Genomic DNA, 22,670 nt, shown 5'->3' with positions numbered 1-22,670 from the left:
CCAAAACCCCTTACTCACAACCCCCAAATATCTTCCAACTCTTCCTCCCCAAGAAACAGCACCTTTCTCCGGTATGTGCTGTAGCTCCTTCTGGGGCAGGACAATATGGGAGAACTCTTCTGGATTGGTCAACACAACCAAGTCAAAACAGATGCGGTTCATTGTGCGGCTGTACTCCAGGTCGATTTCCTTTTCCACCTGGTCGGCACACTGCTGGAGACTGCAGAACGAAACACAAGACACATCTTTGAGCAGACCCAAGCACTCCTCCACACACCCACACCCCATGGTTCCTCATAACACGCTCCTGCGCACGCACGGACGTTACGGATCACTCACGTCGTGAGCCGGAGGCCTGATGTGGAGACGGCATATTGTTTGATGCGGGTGAGACTGTGGGTGTCCAGGCGGGGCGTGCCGTCCCACACTGGCATGCAGTCGACGGACAGGTGGTACAGCAGCATGGCCTCTGTATGCGCCCTCAGACACTGGGCATATAGCACTCGCTGGGCAAAGATCTGCGGATCCTCCGCACAGAACAACAGCTGGATCCTGGGCACCCAGTGCTGACCCGGCTGTAGCAGCCACACACCTACAAGGGGTGGGCAGGATTACCGCAGGTTTACTTCTCTCCACATGGAGGAAAACACCGCCGTGATTGGCGGCTACCCAAGGAATTCGGAGTACGTACTCTCTTCTTTTTGTCCCCCGCTTAAGATGGGCCTTCCCTTGCTATCCCTCACCATTCCTTTTCTGTCAGCCTTATGGACCAGGTACATCTTGTTTTCCGGGTTATAGTCCAGCACCCCAACAAGCTGCCAACAGTACGCTACCTCCGTGCTCTCGGGATCATCTGCAAAATATATGTGGAAAAACAACCTCCCATGTGCGACCTTACTCACTAGAAAAACTTTTCAAAACACCATTCGTTACAATTACAAGCCAATAAATGCACAAAAATAAGGACCTGAAGTGAATGTAATAAACACCTTAAACTGAAACAGGGCGGCTGCTGATTAGTACAGGTCTTATGGATATGGCCACCCATACAGATGAGCAAATGGCAATATAAAAATAGTTTAAACATTTCAAAAAACAGCTTTGATTAACAAGAACTGGATTTGTTAGATCTGGGATTCCAGTTCTCTAGAGTCAGAGCATCACCGGGTTCCCAGAGCACCTCACTCATGTACCGGCTGCACTTGTTTCGTTGCTGGGCAGTAGAGCTTTTCCAGGGATGGGCTTGCATTGAGGAGATCCAGGCTCATAGCCCAGTTCCAGCCAGTCGGCGGGTGTGCGGCAATCAAATTCCTCATTGTCGAACACCTGAGGGGGAAACAGATAGGCGCTCTAGTGCTGTGTTGGGTTTCATTCAATCCACCAACTGAACACTTACAATAGAACTACCCCACTGAGCCAATAGGGGTATACTGGTCTTCTCTTGTTGGACCTGAAGAAATCAGTTATATTTATTTTGACTTTATTCAAACATTTCACATTCCCGACATGCCTATGACGTCGTACATTATAGTTATAACATACAAACTAGTCGAGGCAGAGGGATGAAAGCTAAATAAAATAATATGGTCATGCATTCTATGAATAAAAATTCCATTCCATTCTTTTCATTGTTAATATTTTACACCTCTTTCCAAACAATGAGACGACTTCGTCTGAGCTTTCAAAAGGCCGTTTTATTTATTTTGTTTTATTTTTTCAATAGGGGATGCGGTGATGCAGCAGGTTTGGCCTGTGCCTACTCTTTGGTGGGTCTGAGGTTCGAGTCCTGCTTGGGGTGCCTTGAGGAGGACTGGCGTCCTGGGTGTGTCCCCTCCCCTTCCAGCCTTGTACCCTGTGATGCCAGGTTAGGCTCCGGCTCGCCGCGACCCCACTCGGGACAAGCGGTTTCAGGCAATGTGTGTGTGTGTATTCTTTCAGTGTGATGAAGAATAGTTTCACTTCCACCTAACCCTAAGCAAGTCTCACTTGAATCCTGCCTACTGGACATTGAATTCATAATAGGAGTAGAGGTCACTCATTCAGATTTACAGTTGTTCTTTTAGCAGATGCTTTTCTTCAAAACGACATACGTATATCCCCGAGCACAAAACAAAAAATGCATAACAAAAACAGTAGATTTGGGTGGAAGTGCATGATTCTACAGTACAGTCGGTTCCTCACATACCGCCATATAAACTAGTATACATTCCACCAGCAGCTGTATACAGGTTTTTTAAAACAGTATACGTTTATCGGCAAGCCTTGGATTGGAACCCACGGGGTAAATGGAGAAGAGGAAGGCCACTCCTCACATGGAGACGAACCCTACAGACAAGGTTACAGAAGATCTAAGATGTCCTAGGGAGAGGCAAAGCAGGCAACCCAGGACAGAGACTGATGGAGACGTGCAGTGAAGGCCCTGTGCTCCGACTGGAGCGAAGAGGATCAAAGAAGAAGACACGTTTATGGAGCACATAGGATGATAGGGGAAAAGTGAGTCTGGAAGAGTTGAGTTTTGAAACCCTTCTTGAATTTTGAGAGAGTTCGGTCGTTCAGAGTGACAGAGGGAGGTTGTTCTACCATGTTGGAACCAGAACTGAAAACCTTTGTCCTTTCAATTTTTAACCTCTTATGCGTGGGAACACCACGTGGGCGGAGGTGGAAATTTTCAGTCTGGCTGGAGCACAAAGAAAGAAAGGGTAAAGTAATACAGAAGAGAAGGACTGTTCTGAGGAATGTTGGGGAGGTCAGTTCTTAGAAGTTGAATTGTTGTTACTCTTGGCAACAGAGCTGCATGGCACAGATCTCAGTTGTCTTAAAATACTCAGTGTAATTTGCTGTCTGATTGGCCTTTGTGGTCCTATAAATTTCTATTGACTCTTCGGTGGCAGTCAGTATCAAACCGAATTTGCTTTATGTTTACATTTATGCCTTTGGGAGAGGCTTCTCTCCAAGGTGAAGTACAACTGTGGGTAAACAGAAGTTCATTCCATAACAGACAAAAAGGGCTTAGACATAAGTGACAAGGGCCCACCTCAAGAGGTAGATAGTTAGAAATAGGTGGAGATGGGTTGCGCAGACTAATGAGGGGGTCCTTGCAGCCTTGAATGCGGGTCAACAGCTGATTGGAGTCGATGTCATGGTCTGTCAGCAGCTCTGCGATGTCCAGGTCCAAGAACTTCCGTCGACGTCTGCCAAAATAACAGAGCTGTTATGCAGCAGTGCTGCTCCACTGTCTTTGAAGACCACTGTCTAGCTTTTTCTTAAGTTCCACGGTTGAACAAAAAGTGTGGTTTAATGATTAAGTTGAAATTGAAGAAGATGAAGCTCGTTCAGTGTCCTCTTACCTTTCGATTTCAATCTTGCGAGGACATTGTCCAGGCAGGCAGCGGAAAGGCACCTGCACTTTGGCAGTGTAGCCCTTGCCGGGGAAGTCCGTCTCCAGCAGCAGCTGTGTGGACGGTCCATGAATGTCCTTCTCCAAGAGCTTCTGGAGATCCTTGGGGGTCTGGAAGGTTGATGCTGCATACACAGAAACAGGCATTCTTTTCCCTCTCATATTTCAGTTTATTTTTCAAAAACATTCTGCATTGAACTGAAGAATATCTGCTGTTAGCTTTTATATTTTAATGCTATAATAAAATGTTCATTCAACCATCCAAGAATGTTTAACGAAAAGTCTGATTTGTTCCCCTCTATTTTCTTGTTAAACCACAAACATTTTTCTTTTTTTGATGAAGTTATGTAATCAAGGATCATTATTCAATCCCTTGGCAAGGAAATGCTCTACACCTGAACTTCCCTCTGTAAATATGTGGAGTACTGAAATGTTTCACTTGCTAGTTAATGTTTGATATGCATGATAATTCAGACGAATTTTGGAATTACTGGACACCCTTTGGAACTTCATAGATAGTACTGCATGATCATACCTGTGTACTATTGTAACTTTATGCCCTTATTAGGCATGTGGATGTGTCTGCAGTGTCTCTGTGCCTTGTTTCTCTCTATGTTGCTCTAAAAATATATATTTTCACATAAGACATTAAAAAATAGTGTATTTAATAAACTGGAATCTATTCCAGACAACAGTTTCTGCATTTTCAATTTCTACAAATTTTTTACTTCAGGAGAAGTGACAACTTAGTCGATGTATAGATGACATAAAGGCACAATGATGAAACTTTGGGTTATTCTGCTTTAATATTGGACCTTTTGGGGTGTTTGGCACATAGCCCGCTTGGCACAGCAAACTCTGCTCCGTCTTGGGACCCTGTAAGTATGCCTACAGTCCAAAAGAGAGAACAATAATGAGCAAGATGAAGCTCAGCATCTTAAAGCAAGCAAACAATAAAATGTAAACAACAAAATCATTTTGGACAACACATCAAAGCTGTACATGAAGGATATAATGGTCACACGCACACTGATGTGTTGTCACCTTACAAAGGAAGCAGTGGGAACAGAATGGATGAATCATGAAAGGTTTGTCATGTGAAAGGATTTTTTAAAATATAATCTGCAAAACAACGTAGTGAACAGGCCTGGAGAGAGAGCTGTCCCTCTATCACACTGTGTAGACGTGTGAATGATACAGCAGACCTCAAGATGCAGAGGGAAGAACGATCAATGTCCATAAATGTTAATTATAAGAAAAATGAATTTTAATTTTTTAAGACTCAGTGAGTCATGTTCATGTAAAAATTTTATGGCAAAGCTCAAGAAATGGATGTCAGACTATCATGATGTAACTCGTAACTTAATCCTCTTCCTTCATGTTATCGGTGTCTGGCTTTGTTAAAACTTTGTAGTCCATTTCAGATTTTAAGATCTGAACTCTTTCTGCGATGAAAATAATTGACTGATTGCAAAAACAGAACTTTACTCATGACCATGGACCATGCCAACAAACACCACTGATTACTTTGTTCCTACCTTATGGACCCTGATCGTCCTTTCGTCTCGGGCTGTATTGACACTGCATGTTAAATACACGGACACTGATCATTCTTCCACTTTTCTCTAGTGTTAATACGTGTTCCAGTGTCATTAAGCAGGTGATGCCAATTTCTAAATTTCTGCAGAAAGTGAACATTGATCTTCCTTCCTTTGTGTCTTGACCGACCCATTAACGTTATTTCCCAAGCCCATGTGGAATCATTGAGCACATTTTCTATTCTCACCAAGCACACATTTTGCAGGACTCAGGGTGTTTTACCTGCCCTCGAGGACCAGGTACCGTGGAGATGAGTTCAGAGTAGTGGCATTTCTGCTCAATGACAGGGATCTTCTTGATGGGCGGAAGCCTGGTCCTCGGGCTCAGGGGCTGTGAGAGCCTGTGGTCGGAGCTCTTGCTCGGTGAATATCGGTGAAACACTCCCAAACCATGACGCTGATCCTGGTGCGTCTGGCTCCCATCCATCCTCACAAAAACATGCAGAGCTGCCATAACACAATGAGACCTTATGCAAAGAGATCTCCTTAAACACAGAGTTCTCCTCTTTCATTGCTCACCTTTACAAAACAAACTCAGCTCTTTTACACTGATCAATAACATTAACTTACATCGAATCTTGAAATACGCATAACAATTCTGTAAAACACCTGGCGCTTCCTTCAGACAACATTACTTTGTTTGGAGGCTATTTTAGAACAACAGACATGTTTAAATTTTACGATGGACCAGGTAAACTGTTCTCTACAGGTAAACCCGCTATACTAGTAAAATAAACCCAAGTGCTGTCCTGGCATTAAAGTGACACACAACCGAATTTACTCAAACTGTTCTTTGAATTCGGTGTGTAGTAAATCGAAAACCACACTTTTTACCACGTTACTAAAATAAGTTTGTATACATGAGCATTGGGAAGCGAAAGAGCCTCTGCCGAAAGCGCTTTTACTTCTCTCGCGCGTGTTTAAGAGCGAAAAAAAACGCACCTTTCAATAATACTGGGCCTCCAACGGTAGAAGAGGGACGTGCCGTTTGTTTGTGTAATCTGTGTCTCCCAGTGCGGGAAGACGCGACGCGGCGACGGTTGCCACGGCAACGCAAATCCCCCCCCACCTCACCTCGAGAACGTCACTCTCCACACTCATGTTATTAATAATAGTGTGTACAAGAATATTAATTATTGGTGTAGAGAAAGGGACACGATGCGTTCATTGGATGTTTTAGCCCAGAAAGACGCACATCTCACGTGGCGCGGGGCGCCCAGGGTTCAGATGGGCCGGGGGCGCAGAGACAGCGTTTATCTTAAACGATTTATTTTAATTGATGCTCTCTGCTCAAGCATCCCCTTTCCTCCACAGCTTGCACCTCCAACCAACCTACCCTATCTGGAACACGGTGACCCCATCATTTCCTCCAGAAGTGCCCCCAGTGGTTGCACACCCTCAGTTCACATTTTCCCACAATGCAACTATTCATATTTAACAAGCTTCCCTCCCAAAAATAGTAACGCGGGTCGTTGCATACGGGGATCGAGACGCGCTTGTGTTGAAAGTTCATAACAAAAAGTAAAAGTTCATCATGTCATTATTGCTTATGTTGTGTTCATCGAGAGGTCTTTGCTTGTACAGGTGTCGTAGAAAGACTTATGAGTATATTTGAGTTGGATTGTGTGTGTTTGATGGAGAATAAGGTTGTTAAAATCAAGAAATCCAATTTTTCCTGTTTTATGTGGAAGTCCTTTGATTTCAAACTACTGCCCCTTTTTAATCATTTTATTTGGCTTAATAAATGTTCGAAAAATGTATGCCCACCCATTGACACATTTGTTCTGTTAGCCTTTTTGCAAAGGGATTTTCCATGTGAGGTTTACTGTACTACTTACAGCATTTACACGTGTACAGACTAGGGCGATTCATGCTCCATCACTGATCGTCAGTGTCACCGCATCACAACCTGAGTAGCATAGCAACTGGACACCCCACACACTCATTCTTACTTCCATGTGCCATCGACATTTCTTCACCTGAGGCTGCTGAGAATGTAAGTCAGGTTATGGTTGAGAAGAGAGCGGGGTAGTTGGGGTTGTGGGTTGGAGGGAGGTGTGTAGTGTCGTTAAAATTAGTGCCAGGTGGCTAGTAATGGGAGGCAGCTGTTGGTATGTAAGGAGGCGTGGCTTTGTTAATTGGGTTAAGTTTGTGGAGTTTGGGCATTTACAGCATTTGATGGTGTGTATGGAGTTTAATTGCTCCATTTGTTGAGGGTGGAGGGGGTAGATCCAGGACGCAAGACTACACTGTTGATCCTTCTTGAGGTGTTGAAGGCTAATTCTGGAGAACACCAAAGGGAGGTGCCCACTTGACAACCTCAGTGAAATACCCATGTTGGTACCCCGTGGTTGATGTGGTGGTTGGGGAAGTCAAGGAGATGTACGATGGCAATGCCAGATGTTTTTGCTCTGTGGCTTCACAGTGAAGTCAGTTGGATTGTACCCTTGTGTACAGCCATTGTAATGTATGCATGAGATATAACATTTTGTCCTGTGTATGATGAACGTACTGTTGCGTGGCTGTGTACCTGCACTGCAACAAGTAGCCAAAGTTTCTCCATTTACTGTCTTCACAGGAGTGTTTGTTTTTCTCTCCTCCCAGACCCAGTGGTTTAGTTTTAAATTCATGTGCAGATCGTTTCCGTGTCTCATTACTGTTACTTAAATCATTTGTCTTTGTGCCACTCTTCATATCCACATCGCAAATCCTGCATGGAGCACAATACTAGAAAAAATCGAACTCAATTTTTCCATGCAGGTCTTTGTTTTTGGGCCTAACATTGTATCTCAATCTTTATCTGTTTTGCATCCCGCACTTGTGCCTGTCTCATGTGTCAAGTCAGCATTGCTTTACACGAGCTGTATGTATTGCAAACAGATGGCACATGAAGGGGAAAACTCCCCTAAATAATGGGAGTGGTGTAAAATGTTCCTTAGTCTACCTTTCCATGGCAAAACAGATTTGTTTCAAATAATAGTAAAACAGGTGCAGCCCAATTTTTTTTTTTTTTTTTAAAACTATATAAACTGGGGGGTTGTGATGGTGCTGTGGGCTTGGCTGGGTCCTGCTCTCTGGGGGGTCTGGGGTTCGAGTCCCGCTTGGGGTCCCTTGCCATGAACTGGCATCCTGTCCTGGGTGCATCCCCTCCCCCTCCAGCCTTGCGCCCTTTGTCGCCAGGTTGGGCTCCGGCTTGCTCCGGCTCACCCCGACCCCGCTCGGGACAAGTGGCCTCAGCCAACGTGTGTGTAAACTGGAGCAACTCAGGGTAAAAACCTTACTCAAGGGAACTATAGCATTATGTGGGATGGGAACCTTTGGATCTTACTGCAGGACCTCCCACCATTACAAAAACATACCTGTCCAGAGTGAAAGTTACTATGCAAATGTTTGATCATCAGTTATGAAGCACTGAACTGAAATGATTTTCCTCTTGATATAAAAACAGGTGGTCTGCTGCCCACCAGTTCCCCTCTGTCAGCTGTGGGAATTGATCATGGTAGATTCTAGGATCACTTATACAGGCAACAGGAATTAAGAGACTTGTGATCAGAAATTATTTTGTGCCATATAAGATTGGCATGCAATCAGTTGCTGGAAAAACCTTCCGCTCCCTTCATTTCATCGGCATCCATGTATGGAAAAACATGAAAATTAAATGACAAAGTGAAGCCTTACTGTTAGAATTTTATCAAAATTGCAATGCTTATAACACACCAATAAACTTGATGTTTTAATCCATATTAAGTGGCTGAATTTGAATGGTACATTAAGGCTGTTATAAATACAAATATTTGAAAAGACACACAAAGAACTCAGGACTCTGACCATGCTAATTATTCCCAGGTTTTCTGACACGTGAGGCACTGAAAACTCGGAGCAAGCCGATAAACCTGCCCGCTGCCAAAAGGTTCAATTATTTGTTCAATTGCTCTCTTACCAGGAAAGGTTTGCATAGATATTGAGTGCAACCACATCTGCAGAAACATCGTTAAGACTCAATATTTTTTCTGTCTGCCTATCAATATTGTATACCCTACTCCGAGTTGTCAAATTTAAACACAAACATGGAATTAAAAAGTAAACGTGACAGATCTACGCACTTACAGTTGGCAGTGAGAACAGCATCGAGAATCTTGTTCTAATTCCACTGGAAACTCGTGACAGACACGTTCCTGGACAAACCATGACAAAAACTGAAGGGGTTTGAGATAGAACCTAAGGGTAACAGTGTTTTATCAATGATGGCTGAGCATCTGAGGTCCAGTTGTTTGGGAAAAGCACTAAGTTATTAAATGACTTTATTGGGACAAGCACTATGTCCATCTGAATAGTTCTTCACTCGGAGCTCCAGTGTAGACTCTTACTGAGGAGCTCAGAATGCAGAGTAACTTCAGAATGCGCTGTCATTTAGAAACACCTTTTATTTCTGACTAAGACAATGATGGAAATGTCCCACAAGAAAGAGCGAGTGAGGTGGGAGGGGGAATAGATGTCCTGGACCTTTGGGCTCTTTGCTACACTCTCAGCTCAGACCCGAGAGCACAGAAAAGCCGTTCAGACATGTCTGGGGTCAACAGTCAACACACAGATGCATCTATTCACACTGCGAGACGGACGTCTCCCCTTCTGTGATTGCAGTAGAAAGGTGTCGAGACAAACAGGGTTTTTTGGTATTAGCTCGTAGCTGAGTGGTCCGTGGAGGACATGTCCTCTGAGGCAAGCACGGCTTCAGGCGCTGAAGCAGAACCCTGGTCAGAGTCCTGTATATGGGCCAGGGGGTCAGTGCTGGGTGTCTCATCACCCCCCTGTGGGGCGCTCTCATCCTCTTGGGGGTACAGCTCAGGGTACCTCTGCATACACTCCTGCATGCTGCGGAATTTGTCTACGCAGTCTGAGCCCTTGACCTCCTCGGTGCTGTAGTGGAAGCAGGAGAAGGCCGACTTGAACTGCTCTCCGCAGGGACCGCTGGCCATCCCCCCCAGGCAGGGGCAGTTCCAGTTGATCTCTCCGCTCGGCAGGATGAGGCCTGAAAAGCGCATTTTGCATCATTCACTCACTTGCAGCAAAATCCTGTCAAATTATCAACGCACATTTGGATTTCTTTTTTTTTTTTCTTTAAACGTACTGCTGCTAGGGCTCTTGCTCCTGTTCCTTCCCACTCTATCAAACATGCACCACCATGAAAAATAACTCCGCTATGGGCTCCTCCAAAGCACCCGCCCCTCCACCACCGTTCTCACCGTGGTCCTCGTAAGGGTCGTTGGGGTCGTCTGCAATCAGCTCAGCATTGCTAGGTGCTTCATGGTCTTCTTTGGTCACAAAAATTACACGATCCTTACCTGTCAGGGGAAAGAGACAGAACAACTTGGTATCTTCCAGTCAACCAAAACATTAACATAAAATCTTTGGTCCATTTACTGCGCACAATAGACTCACACACTACTTTAAGCTCTAGGAAACTAATAACAGGACACGTCTAATAAATAAGACAACTGGCGCCACCAGAATTCATCAACTCAATTTATTTGAAGCAGGGGCGCCCTCTAGTGGTAAGAAGGAGCTGCGACCAATCATTCATCAAAGGCTGCGCGACGCTACATTGTAACTCTTCTCAGCGCTCACAGGTCCCTGTACAACACGGCCGAAATGACATGACCGAAGACATGATTTTCCCATTTCGTCTCACACCATTAGATACAGTAATGTTCTTTCGCACAACGTGAACGTGCAGCGCACACACACACACCCACAATGACAGCACCGTCTTTCCAGAAACTCACTGACTGGGCGGCAATTTTGAAAACGGCACTTAAAAGTCCCATTGAACCGCGCGCTCTTCGAGAACAGTCGAAGAACTGAATATCAAGTTTATACACGTAGACCTACGGTGTGGCACTAATATAATTAAGAGGAAAAACACCGCAATGGACACTCTGTTCATACCGGATCGTTGTGTTTCCCTCACGATCATCATGTAAGCGACCAACAGTTAAGATTTTTTTAAAGAACTGTTAACTTTGTTAACAGTGTAAAGACTTATTATCCATCCACCTCCGTATCGGAAGCCGCTCTGTCCAGGGCGATTCATAACATTAATGATCAGAATGGTACAACGAGTCACCCACCCAGTTATGAAGAAGGCCGGTATTTCTGGGAGGTATCGGGGAGGAGGCACCGGCGGCGTCCCACTCCAGCCTCCGAAAAGCGGGACTGGGATTCGAACCACCAACTTTCGGGCAAAGGGAACAGACCTAACCGCTACATCACCTGCGTGTCCTCTAACTTACTAGAGACTAACGCTGCAGAACACTGAACATTTTCGCGAACTTGTTAAAAATTGTCTGTAATTACTGTCACAAACGGCCCCGCCAAGCCGATCGATCCCGCCGCAGCGTGGTGGGAAACTAGAGCTTTATTTTAGCAGCAGCAGCGAGCTAAAACCGGCTATCGAGACGTGTGTCTGCTCCTCCGCGCCGCCTCGGACTCCATCGATTATCTGCCATTCTGCAGTACTCCTATCAAACATTCGCAGCTCTTTAACGAGTCAGGCAGCGGTCCGACTAACGCAGCGGCAGCGCAAACACGTCGCCGCTCGAAACGGACCAGGCTCAATGTCACACTGCCGCGCCGCAATGAATGAACCGGCGGTGTCGGTGAGGAGCCGCCTCAACGTACCTTCCTGCCTGCAGTAGGACATGTCTGCCGGTGCGCGTGTGTCGCTGTTCGAATAAGTCCCTCCGGCGCCCCACTGTATTTTGGATCACTTCGTTCGCGGCCGTCACGGCGAATCTTTCACAACGAAACCAGGATCGCCCCTCTGACACGCCGTGACCTCCGCCCTCTTACCTTCCAACTCCGGAGACACGTTCGGAAAACTGTCAGTGACGTCACTGCGTCGTAAAGACCCGGCGTGCCTTAGGGCTGTCTATTCCAATGCCGGTTTACTTGCGTCAATTTTCTATATAGATGCGCTTGAGGTCTGTTCATGAAACGTGATTTTCACTTGCAAATATTTGCGCATGTACTTGGGCGAGTTTATAGCGGTGAGCGTATGAAAAGCAAACAGAACATAGTGCTCCAAGTTAATAATAGTAAATGCTGCGTGGCCAAAGGCGGGGAGGACTTGACCTTAAACTGCTTATTATGTAACGGGAGGATCGCTCTTCCGGGGTTGTGCTACAAATTCACCTCGTTTCTCGTGAAGGCCTCTCATTCCCTCAACATCCCCATTTTTCCCACCTTTTTAAGTAACTGTCACATAGTGAGTGATGTCAGCAATCCTGTCCACTTTCCAAAAGATCTAGAAAATTGTCATTTTATCTCTGTCCTGACTGGACGGATGAGGTAGAGTATATTTTCACTGTCCTTATTCCACAAATCATGGACTTCCAGGAACAAGCAAACGTTGCAGCGGATCACGAAGTGGCTTACAGTGGTTTTAGATGTGCACAATAGTCTTGTCCCATCTTTTGAAAGGTTGGGTCTTTACAGCTCCACTGTAACTGCCCTCTTCAGTAATATTTACAGAACTGAGTCAGTCTCTCTCTTACACAAGTAGTGAGAAAAGTCCAGCTCCACATTACCATAGATTCACTTGATGGACTGACTCAAGTGGTTCGCTGTCCAGTCGGTACAAAAAAAGAAAAAGACAGCAAGGACTACTCAGGTAGTAGTACCGAAGTGTTTTGAAAGCGGGTACGGACATTTACCTGTCCATCACCCCCAATTCCCTTTAGAATGACAGTCAATTTAAAAAATGTATTTATTCAGAATTTTCTTCACACATTAAAAGTGAGCTTTAGAGTCACACAGTGGAATATGCACAAATGCCATATATACAATGATGCAAAATCCACAATATTCAAAAAAGACTTTAATACAGTCATATTTAATACAGAAAGCAGAACATAACCATCTACTCAGATCCTCCTCAGTTCCAGTGTGCAACATGCACACAACCCATTCCGGATGGCGTTAAATGTAGCCCTGACACACACAGACAAACACTCCCCTTTACCTGGTCCACAAAATGTTGACTGTACCTTTGAAAAACAGATTTAAAAAGTTAGACTCACTGAGTCATGGGCATATAGTTCATAGAGAAGGACACAATCCTGACTAGTTGTTCACATTCCAAGTGAAAAAGCTTCAAATCTGTGCCGACCCCAATTCTGCCTATGCCTGAAATGTTCAGAAATCAGCATATCTGGGATTCTCGGAGTTCACAGAAAGCACACCTGGGAGAAGTCCCCATCAACTGGACATATGCAGAGAAAAAGAACCAACTGCCAGAAACACGAAACTATGGATGAATGGATGCTTGATTCAGTATTGATGTGAATAGATTAGCAATGTTTCAAAGAATCCATGTGTCGTCACCCGAGGATACTATCCAGGTGAAACCCAAAGTCAGTGGGAAGACAGAGTGACAAAACAACAGCTGTGCTTTTAGCCATTTTCTCTGATCACGGGGAGATTGGCCTGGTGTACCAGGTCAACTTTGTGATCGATAAAGTTGGTTGAGCTACTAAACAAGAAAAGGAGGGATTTTCCTATCCAGCAGACATATCCAGCCCCAGTGAAATCCAGTTCAAATGTGAGAACTCTGCATGCAGGCTTCCAAATAGTCAGAACAACACTGACCCTGCACATACAATAAAGCCTTAAAAAGAAATTTAAAAATAATACAAGGATGGCAGTGTCTGTCTGTTGCGCGTCAGTTTAGAAGAGCAGAGCTCCCATGCTGCCCACTTCACTCTGCTCCTTTACAAAGATCTCAAAGTACTGATAGATGATTGTCACGGCCAGCAGGATTCCTGTGCCGGAGCCAATGGCGCCTAGGAAGTCAGCCATTACAGACAAACCACCGATGCAGAGCCCACCAAAAGCAGCGGCCGTGGGGATGTACCTGCAGAAAACAGAGGGACACGATTGCAAATGTAGCTGTAATGCAAGACTGCTCATCGAATTAAAGTGACCTGTACAGTCAGCCAGTCAGAGACAGGTAGCTCATATCATGTGTTAAGGTAACATCTTTTACCTGTTGAGCTCATGCACCATCGAGGTTTCTCTGTGTCCCCGCATAACCATCTGCTGCTCCTTCAGTTGCTTAGCCACCTGTTGAAAGTATCAGACACCTTGTGCTCTCTAGCTTATGTTTGAAAGTAAACACCACAGTCCTTCCAAGAATCAAGGTACATTATTCCTATATATTAATGAAGGCATCCAGTAGCTACATAATCAGCTGAAACACACAGCCTGCCAAAAACACGTACAGCATCCAGCAACTCACATCTTTTGCAGATGACCCGGACACCTCAATCCAGGTCTTGGAGAAGAAGGCACAGGAGCCAAGCATGAAGACGATGTAGATGACCGCGTGGACCGGGTCATCCAAGACTGAACCGAATGACTCCGGAGGAGAGAGGTAGTAACACAGACCACCAACTGGGTAGGCACGAGCTGGTCCACCAGCAGAAGTATCCTATACAGAGGAGCGAGTAACACTTCTTTAATTTTTCATTAAGGGAAAAGAAAAAAAAAAAAAAAAAAAAAAAAAAAAAAACTACAACAGTTTAAGGGAATTTCTAGCTGGGGATATTTGTAAAAGAAGGATTTCTGGAAATCATGCTCAAGTACAACTGTAGTTTTCTAAAATGCTTGTTTTTCTATCAACTTTCATCCCTTTGCTTGGGGCACTGGAGGTCTGTTTTACAACTGTAGAACTGACACAATCTAGCTTTTTTTTGCATGAAATCTTTCACAAGAAAACTGTGGTACTTACAGACCAGGTTCCCAGCAAATTAACGAGGAAATTCCCACTGAATCGTGTTGAGAGCATCTGTGAGATGACATACAGATTGGACACAAGAGCTGACTGCAGGATGATAGGAATGTTGGAAGTGTAGAAGAGCTTGATGGGATAGGTGTTGTACTGGCCACGGTAGCGGGCCGACTTGATGGGCAGGTCCACTCTAAAGCCCTGTAAAGTGCGAGAGAAGCAAAATTAGACTGCACCTCTGTATATATAAATGTATGTAGATGCAAAACTGTGCTTTGAGTCTGGGGGGGTTATCCTGGCAAACAACATTTTATTGATTCAGTTAGGACTGCAACAGCTGGAAATAGACCAAGTAGTAACAGTACAAAATAATAAACAAGCCATGTAGAATATGAAGAACTACATGGAGATGCACTTACCTGAAAGTATATTACAACAGCAAAGACAAAGACTGTGGCAATGAGATTCATAAGGTTGGGCAAGTTCTGTCGGTAAAAGGCTTCTCTCAATGCCCGCACTTTGTCTGTGCGGGTGGCCAACAAGTGGAAGAGAGCAATAATGGCTCCCTCAAACTCGGTTCCTGAAAACACAAATCCCGATCAAGTTCTGTCTCCAAATCTCACCTGAACTCAACCAGCCATTTCAATAAATGATGGCTGTGAATTTTCAAAACAAAGTGACCCATTCAACTGCACATTTAAAATATATATAGTAATTTAGTATTTCATAAAACTAAAACAATGGGGGGAGACAAAAAAAAAAAAAAAAAAAAAAAAAACTGGCTTATGGGGGATACCTTTAACACAATAGCCAGTGTTCTTTTTAAAGGGGTAACATTATTAGGTATAATCTGGTATTGGACATTTAATTTTGCTTCTCTATACTTTATAGAGAAACTTTAAGAAGTTGCTAATGTACAATAAGATCACTGTAGTTAGAACTATGGGATAATATAACAAACTTGTACTTATTCGAGGTGTTAAACTAAGATGTTTTTGTGGCACCTACCTCTTCCAGTGTTGACAGTGGTAGGACTGAATGCCTTCCAGACAATGGTCTCGCAGATGTTGGTGGCAATGAAGAGTGAAATTCCAGAGCCAAGGCCATAACCCTTCTGGAGCAGTTCGTCCAGCAACAGAACAATCAGTCCTGCTACAAACAGCTGGGGAGGCACAGGATGGGTCCCAATGAAAATACACACAAAGGAAAAAACTGTATGAATGGCAATTTTATCCACACGTTTACAACAGTGCTTCACTTTCTAAAACAGAGCCTACTCACGTAATGTACCGATTTCCACAAACTGAAGAAATTAACACCAGAGCTGAGTAACTGGGATAGACTGAACTTACTCCAGTAAGTGAAGGAGCTCACCTGAATGATAATGAGCAAGCAGATCCCAGCCCCCATTTCAGAAGGGTCTCCATACATTCCAGTCATGACGTACACGATGGCCTGGCCAATGGTGATGATCATACCAAACACTGCCACATGCAGAGTGAAACTGGGGTTATGGATCGCAGGGCTTATAATTAAAGCAAGCAGCAAATATCAACAAGCACCATAGGGACGTATTCAAGCAAACGGCACTACGATGAACTTATTACCTTAAAAATCATGTTAAATAAGCTTTAGTTGCATTACTGTGCTGACACAGGTTTATCAACTGTGGTCCATGTGTTTCAGACAGGTTTATTAGCTGTGAATAACTTCATCTGCAGCTAAGGTGTAAACCACTGGACTGGCTTACATTTCTGTGCCCCATTGAAGAGTGCCCTATCCTTGGGAGTGTCCCCCACTTCAATGATCTTGGCTCCAGCCAGCAGCTGCATGATGAGTCCGGAGGTGACAATGGGGGAGATACCCAGCTCCATCAAGGTACCTAAGGAGGAAGATCAATAGCACGGGCAGAAAAGATGCTTACAAATAAGTGGAGAAAATACTAGCACCACGACACAAGTTTACTTGGTTGTCAAAAGCTGAGGAATGACAGTGCTCAACCATTACAGATATCATCCTAAATTTATATACAGGTAAATAGTGGATGTGTGTATTCCAATGATTTACTATTTCATAACTCTCCAAAGCATATATTTAACTGCTCACTAGTTACTGTACATTGTACATCCTTCTGTTGATGTAACGCACTCTGTATTGTCCTCTGAGATGTGCCTTGCTTTGGAGAAAAGTGTCTGCTAAATGATTTCATGCAAATAATGTTACTGTGCACTGACTGGCACAGTATTTAATCTTCTCTCACATGGCCACTAACGCCTTGAGGAAAGTTATTAGCAAATGCAAACAATGGCCAGTAAGTAAGACTGACCAAGAACACAAGAAGCGATGGAGTCACGCTATGTAATAGGGGAAAGGCCAGTTTTATGAGCAGAAACGTAGCGTTCCTGTAATAAACAGGAAATGACGGATAAGAATATGCTGAAGCAAGTTGCCAGAGAACTTTCAAGACAAAACAAGCCCTGGGTGTTGCACACACCTCTGTTAGATGCCAAGATGACTCGCATCCAGTAGAAGGGATCTGCAGAATCAGATGACATGATACCAAACAGAGGGATCTAGAGGAAATAAGAGAATGCCATTCAATGCAGGACACGTGTACTGGATTTTCAATTGCATTCATTTTGTGGATCTTTTCCTCTAAAGCAACTAGACATGTTCAGCTACCCATTTAGACAGCAGGGTAATTTTTCCTGGAGCCATTCAGGGTAAGAACCTTGATCGAGGGTACTACGGAAGAAGGGTGGATTTGAATCTAGGACCTCCGCGACGGCAGCTCGAACCACACCACCACCCGCTGCCCCATTTATTTTGCCATATCTTTTTATGGTCATTGACTGAAATTCCACCACTTTTGCACTGGCTTTCAGCTCCTCGCACACAGAGGAGGGTTAGGGTTCGACTGGGCACGCAGGAAAGTGCGAGCGGACAGCACACTCACCTGACAACACACGAGGAAAATGAACAGGGTGATGGCGGTCCATAATACCTTCTCCCGGAACTGAATCTGAAGGAGGAGGAGGAAGAAGTTCAAACAACAATAGACCAGCCAGAAGGTGTTGGAGGGGCAGTGCAAAGTAGCACAAACACATACCTTTCTTTCTGGCTTCTGGATCTCGGGCAGGACCGCGCAGAAGGGCTTTATGACTTCCAGAAATTTGACTGCAAAACAGAGAAAGGGGTTTTTCTTTCACTGAGCCGTGGAGATCAGTTCGAATCTCAGGGTTCCAATGCGACTCACACTGGGCCACTGGGACATTCGGAGGCACACGTGGCACAGGGGCTGCAAGGACGTGCGTAAAAATGAAATGAATTGAAATGAAAGGAAAGAAAGAGTAAGAGAGACTCAGAGAGCGAGAGAGAGGCAGAGGTTCGGTCAGACAAGGCAGCGGGGAGAGGAACCGGGAAGGACTCGGTCTGTCAAGCGCTCCGCTACAGAGCCGCCAGTGCTACGTCATCACTCGGCACCTCCATCAAAACCGACTGATAATTCAATTCAAAAGAGCCCCTCTAAGTAAAAAACGAGGTACATTGATTCAGTTACTCGGACTGACATGATGATGCAAAGGACTGTCCGGGGGGAGGGGATTTACGTGTGTTACACCTCTCTCTGTCAGTTTGGTACCGTGAGATCATGATCATGGAAGTGTGCGGAGCCTGAGGGAGTGAACGAGCGGCACTGATTTATGAACAGCGGTCTGGTCGCGGAACCAACGCGTACTTTCTTCTGCTAACCCTGCTCTCCCCACCGAAACACACCGATATATTATACACTGACTGACACGCACTGAAATTATCGTCAGCGCGGTCCGCACAGCTCCGCAGCAGAGAGAGAGACACGTCACGTAACCCACCGAAATCAACACAATATCATCATCATGTCAGCCGGCAGGAAAACCTTCAACACACACAGCTTCGCCTCACGACTAAAAAGAGAAAAGACGAAGCTCTTGTTTCTGCCCCTTCCTCCTCAGCCCCCGTTTCAATATAAACTTTATAATAAAGATTAACGCTGACAGAAGATGGCCTCCGCTCCGGCGGCTGCGTTGCGGTGACGCTCCGGCAGGCGCGTTTCCCCTGTCTAAACATGAGCGTGTGAAAGACGCACTCCTGCAGTGTAACCGTGGAAAAGTGCGGGGCTGAACGGCCGTACTCACTGCCCATGTTGCCGTGCCGTGTGTCCGGGTCCCGGAGCGATTAACAGTCCCTGCGAGGTGGATCGGTCCTGTCCGTGTGGCACCAACCCGCCGCGCACCTCAGAAAGACGGATCAGCGCTACGGAGAGACACGTCACCACTGAGCTCCTGCACGCGCGAGCCCCGCCCCCCGCATTGGTCTCTTGTTCTAAGGTCAGGCCGAAAAGCAGGCGCTCGGTCGGTCGGTCGGTTTTTCTGTTCATTCTGTTGTTTCGAGATCACTCGTGTGAGTTCTTCAGTTCTTTCTCTTACGTGTCCATTCAGCTGGCTGCTATGGACTCATGCGTTTAAAATATCAAAAATCAAACTTGTTAAGTGGAAATAAAGGATTCAAGATGATCGGGTAAAAAAATTAAAAGACACACACATTTTCAGAACCGCTTGTCCCATACGGGGTCACCGGGAACCGGAGCCTAACCCGGCAACACAGGGCGTAAGGCCGGAGGGGGAGGGGACACACCCAGGACGGCACCAAACCAATTTTTTTTCTTACCAAGTTGAGTTCGAATCTTGCATTTCTGAAGTTAAATGTCGTACAGCTTTTTTATAAACAAAACAACACATATTAATTCTGATAATAATACATTTTAATTTGTGGTATGACTTTAACGCTGAATGACGGTTAAAAAAAAAAAAAAAAAAAAAAAATCGGCCATGACAAACAAAAACATTTTCCAAACGTACAGCAGTTAGAAAGTACTTCCGGGTAAACGAAAGGTCAATTGAAATCTAAGTTTTCTTTTTCATCTCAGTTTAAGTAATGAAAGCGACAGTATTATCGGGAAGCCAGCCGAAATGAGGAATAATGTCAAATAACGTTGGAAGTTCATTATTATACATCCTGCCAAAACTTTTTGGAATATATAATGTTCAGTGAAGTGCACATTTCCTTTTCCAGCAGGTTGCTTTAAGAACCCCTAATACTGGGCAGTGCATGATTTATAGATAGAGTGGCATGTAATAAATTGCATTATTAATACAACTGATATACAGGTAAACCCAGTTATGGGAAAGAAGCCAGAAGGCAACGGATGGCACAAAACAGCCCAGGGTGATAGGAACAATAAAATAAAACTTCTCTGAGTCCAAGACCACCTGGCTGCTCATCTGCCTCAGTGTGGTAATTTTAGGCAGCTGGAAGGAACATTACCATTTCTGAGTAGTTCGTGGGAGGTCAAGTCCATACTGTCCACACTGCCCTCACTGGTCAGGCTGTGCAGATGGGGAGCTGTTACTGGTCTCAGTCCCTTCAAATTCACCCCGTCAAGCTGTTAATGCAACTCGTGAAAAATAAATAATAGTTTTCTTATCCTTTACTAGGGAATAGCCGATAATACATATACTGTGATTCTGTGAACATGAATTAGATCCAATATTATATTACATGAGGGGCTGTGGTGGCGTGGCGGGTTTGGCCTGTGCCCACGGTGTGGCGGGTCTGGGGTTCGAGCCCTGCTTGGGATGCCTTGCGACACACGGGCATCCCGTCTTGGGTGTGTCCCCTCCCCCTTGTACCTTGTGTTGCCAGTAAGGCTCCAGCTCACCCCAACCCTGCTCGGGACAAGTGGTTGTTGACAATGGATGGATTATATTACATTCTTACTGATTTATTCATACATTTTCAAGTAACATTTAGATCAGGTAAGTCTTTTGATGTTATAAACGTCTGATTTTTTGTTACACACATCTTGTGATGAATCTGGATGCATCATCAATGTAACTTGGGGACATTTCAGTGCATGTTTCAGCATCAAACACCCTCCTCTTCTGATTCACAGCCATCTAGATGCCCTCTCCCCAGCATAAGTATCATCTGATATCTGTAGAAAGCAGGACAATGTTCAGTTTTCTTCTGAAACGGACCATCCTGAACCGGCATCAGTGTTGATTCTACTCTTACACCTTGCCTGTAAAATGCTATGGCCTGCTTTGCAGGTCACCAGGTCCTACTGAGTGCTATCCCCAACCTGATAGACAGGCAGTCTTGAGCACCTGGTAATGGCACCAATACTCCTACACTGTTGTGCTGCTGCTGAGGATGTGCTTCACTGTCCCTCACTTAGGACATTAAGAACATGATGGAGAGTCAACTTCTCCCCAGCTGAACAGGTTAGATGGATTTGGAAGCACATCATGGGCTGCTTGGATCAAGAACTTGATATGCTGAGGCACTACTTTCTTAAGCTCCTACCATCAGACCTTGCCTTCCAGTGCCTGTTCCCTCCTGGTCTGTGCACCCTGCTGCTGTTTTCCTGCCATCCTAGTCTCCACTCCTTCTCAATTACTGAGCACATTTCCTCTTGAATCAGCCTAAACTTCTCCTTTCCCTTGTCATCTCTCTGTGCTGAAAAACTATCCAGAACGGGGGGGGGGGGGGTTGGGGTTGGGCAAGTCAGAGGTTCTAGATTTGTTTAAATCATGGCTGTATCAACACACTGTCTTCTCTGGGCCCTTCTAGTTTATGGCAGTCGAAACTGTTGAAAGTTTACAGTGTCCTCCTCATTGCCAGAATAGTCTAACTTTAATGTTGAGCACCATTGCCTTGCATGGGCTGAACAACAAGCTGAGGTCACCCTTCGGGAGGTTGCAAGAGGAGTTTAGGATGACAGGGCATGAAAAGTACTGCAGTACTGGGACTCAAGGGATTCGTGATTCTAGGTCACAGGAACATTGGCTCCAACAGTCCTGCCTCCAGTAGAATGTTGTGGTGGACTCAGTGGCATGTGGAAAGGATGACCTGGATAGTCTGGCATTATAAAAATATGTTTTACATTTTTTTATGTGGGTATAAGCAGTATGCTTAATTTCCATATATCAAAAAGCTAGACTTGGAATGAATGGAAACCTCCACATTAAGAAATAAATTTCCAGCAGTACAACTTTTAAAAGTGTTTTTTTTTTTTATGTATGAATGTGTCCTGTCATGAACTGTTTGCTTTTAATCCGGTGTTAGAAAGCCACCCATGTGTATGGAGTTATGAGGCTGTTCTATATGCTGCAAGCAGGGGGAAGTATTGCAGCATCAGTGATCCTTTGCTTGGTTCTCAGGCACAATCTTGCCCATAGTAGTGTTTACCTCCAGAAAATATTAAATTTTTAAACTACTTGCACAAAAATAGCTTTAAAAGCATGAAAGGGGAAATAAATGCTGTAACAGACATTACATGTTATCATGGGGATTTACAGTGTGTGTAAATATATTTTTAAATAAGCACGTATCAGACGTGTACTGTTTTTAACTCGCCATGTACGGTATTGTATTAAGATTAAAGTGAGCAGACTAAATCTCTTCTGGAGATACACTTGTAAAAGTGTGATTGTGTGATATGTTTAATTTTCCTTTTCATTACTTGGTAGGTAGCGGTTCAGAAAATTGGGTGTCAAGGGTGTAACTAGTTGGTTTTTATGTGACACACATAACCACTGAGCCATACTGACACAATTAGCAGAAACACAGACATAAATAAACGCAGTGATACGGACACAGGCTGGGGTAAAAAGAAAAAAAAAAAAAAAAAAAACCCTTGTACAGAAATGTTAACAAGTGCCCAGCATGCACGTACAAAGTGCTTTCACACACGAACACCCATGCGAGGAATGACACACCCCGTTGACCCCTCTCTGAAATAAGGAGATATCTGTTTGTGTGTCACGTAACAGAGCAGAGAACTGTGAGCTCA

At 44.6% G+C, this 22,670-nt stretch overlaps 3 protein-coding genes across 6 annotated transcripts in view; all 3 read right to left on the bottom strand.

The window, feature by feature from the left end:
* Positions 1 to 6,350, bottom strand: part of dnah1 (dynein, axonemal, heavy chain 1) — a 38,121-nt gene extending 31,771 nt beyond the window's left edge. The window contains exons 1-9 of one of the 4 annotated variants that reach the window (XM_029247978.1): positions 6,332 to 6,350; positions 5,219 to 5,442; positions 4,213 to 4,285; positions 3,348 to 3,522; positions 3,035 to 3,191; positions 1,194 to 1,326; positions 692 to 853; positions 340 to 592; positions 63 to 220 (exon numbers count right to left, since the gene is read on the bottom strand). In XM_029247978.1, the coding sequence (XP_029103811.1) occupies positions 63 to 220; positions 340 to 592; positions 692 to 853; positions 1,194 to 1,326; positions 3,035 to 3,191; positions 3,348 to 3,522; positions 4,213 to 4,285; positions 5,219 to 5,422 (1,315 nt within the window). In that variant the 5' untranslated portion in view covers positions 5,423 to 5,442; positions 6,332 to 6,350. The other 3 variants (XM_018744582.2, XM_018744583.2, XM_018744581.2) reach the window with 3 other exon arrangements.
* Positions 6,351 to 8,748: 2,398 nt separating this feature from the next.
* LOC108929793 (mitochondrial intermembrane space import and assembly protein 40) lies at positions 8,749 to 11,856 on the bottom strand. The gene is made up of 3 exons (XM_018744563.2): positions 11,674 to 11,856; positions 10,239 to 10,337; positions 8,749 to 10,024 (listed from the first exon to the last, which is right to left on the bottom strand). The coding sequence occupies exons 1-3, from the start codon at positions 11,693 to 11,695 to the stop codon at positions 9,672 to 9,674; spliced, it is 474 nt and encodes a 157-aa protein (XP_018600079.1). The 5' UTR covers positions 11,696 to 11,856; the 3' UTR covers positions 8,749 to 9,671.
* A 997-nt stretch (positions 11,857 to 12,853) lies between these two features.
* On the bottom strand, positions 12,854 to 19,085 carry LOC108929843 (protein transport protein Sec61 subunit alpha-like 1). The gene is made up of 12 exons (XM_018744655.2): positions 18,952 to 19,085; positions 17,889 to 17,956; positions 17,736 to 17,801; positions 17,274 to 17,352; positions 16,530 to 16,661; positions 16,154 to 16,263; positions 15,788 to 15,941; positions 15,199 to 15,359; positions 14,783 to 14,980; positions 14,291 to 14,482; positions 14,039 to 14,115; positions 12,854 to 13,906 (listed from the first exon to the last, which is right to left on the bottom strand). The coding sequence occupies exons 1-12, from the start codon at positions 18,956 to 18,958 to the stop codon at positions 13,720 to 13,722; spliced, it is 1,431 nt and encodes a 476-aa protein (XP_018600171.1). The 5' UTR covers positions 18,959 to 19,085; the 3' UTR covers positions 12,854 to 13,719.
* Positions 19,086 to 22,670: the final 3,585 nt, after the last annotated feature.

The sequence above is a fragment of the Scleropages formosus genome, chromosome 22 (assembly GCF_900964775.1).
Source record: "Scleropages formosus chromosome 22, fSclFor1.1, whole genome shotgun sequence".
Taxonomy (NCBI): Eukaryota; Metazoa; Chordata; class Actinopteri; order Osteoglossiformes; family Osteoglossidae; genus Scleropages; species Scleropages formosus.
This window is presented reverse-complemented; position numbering and strand designations above follow the sequence as displayed.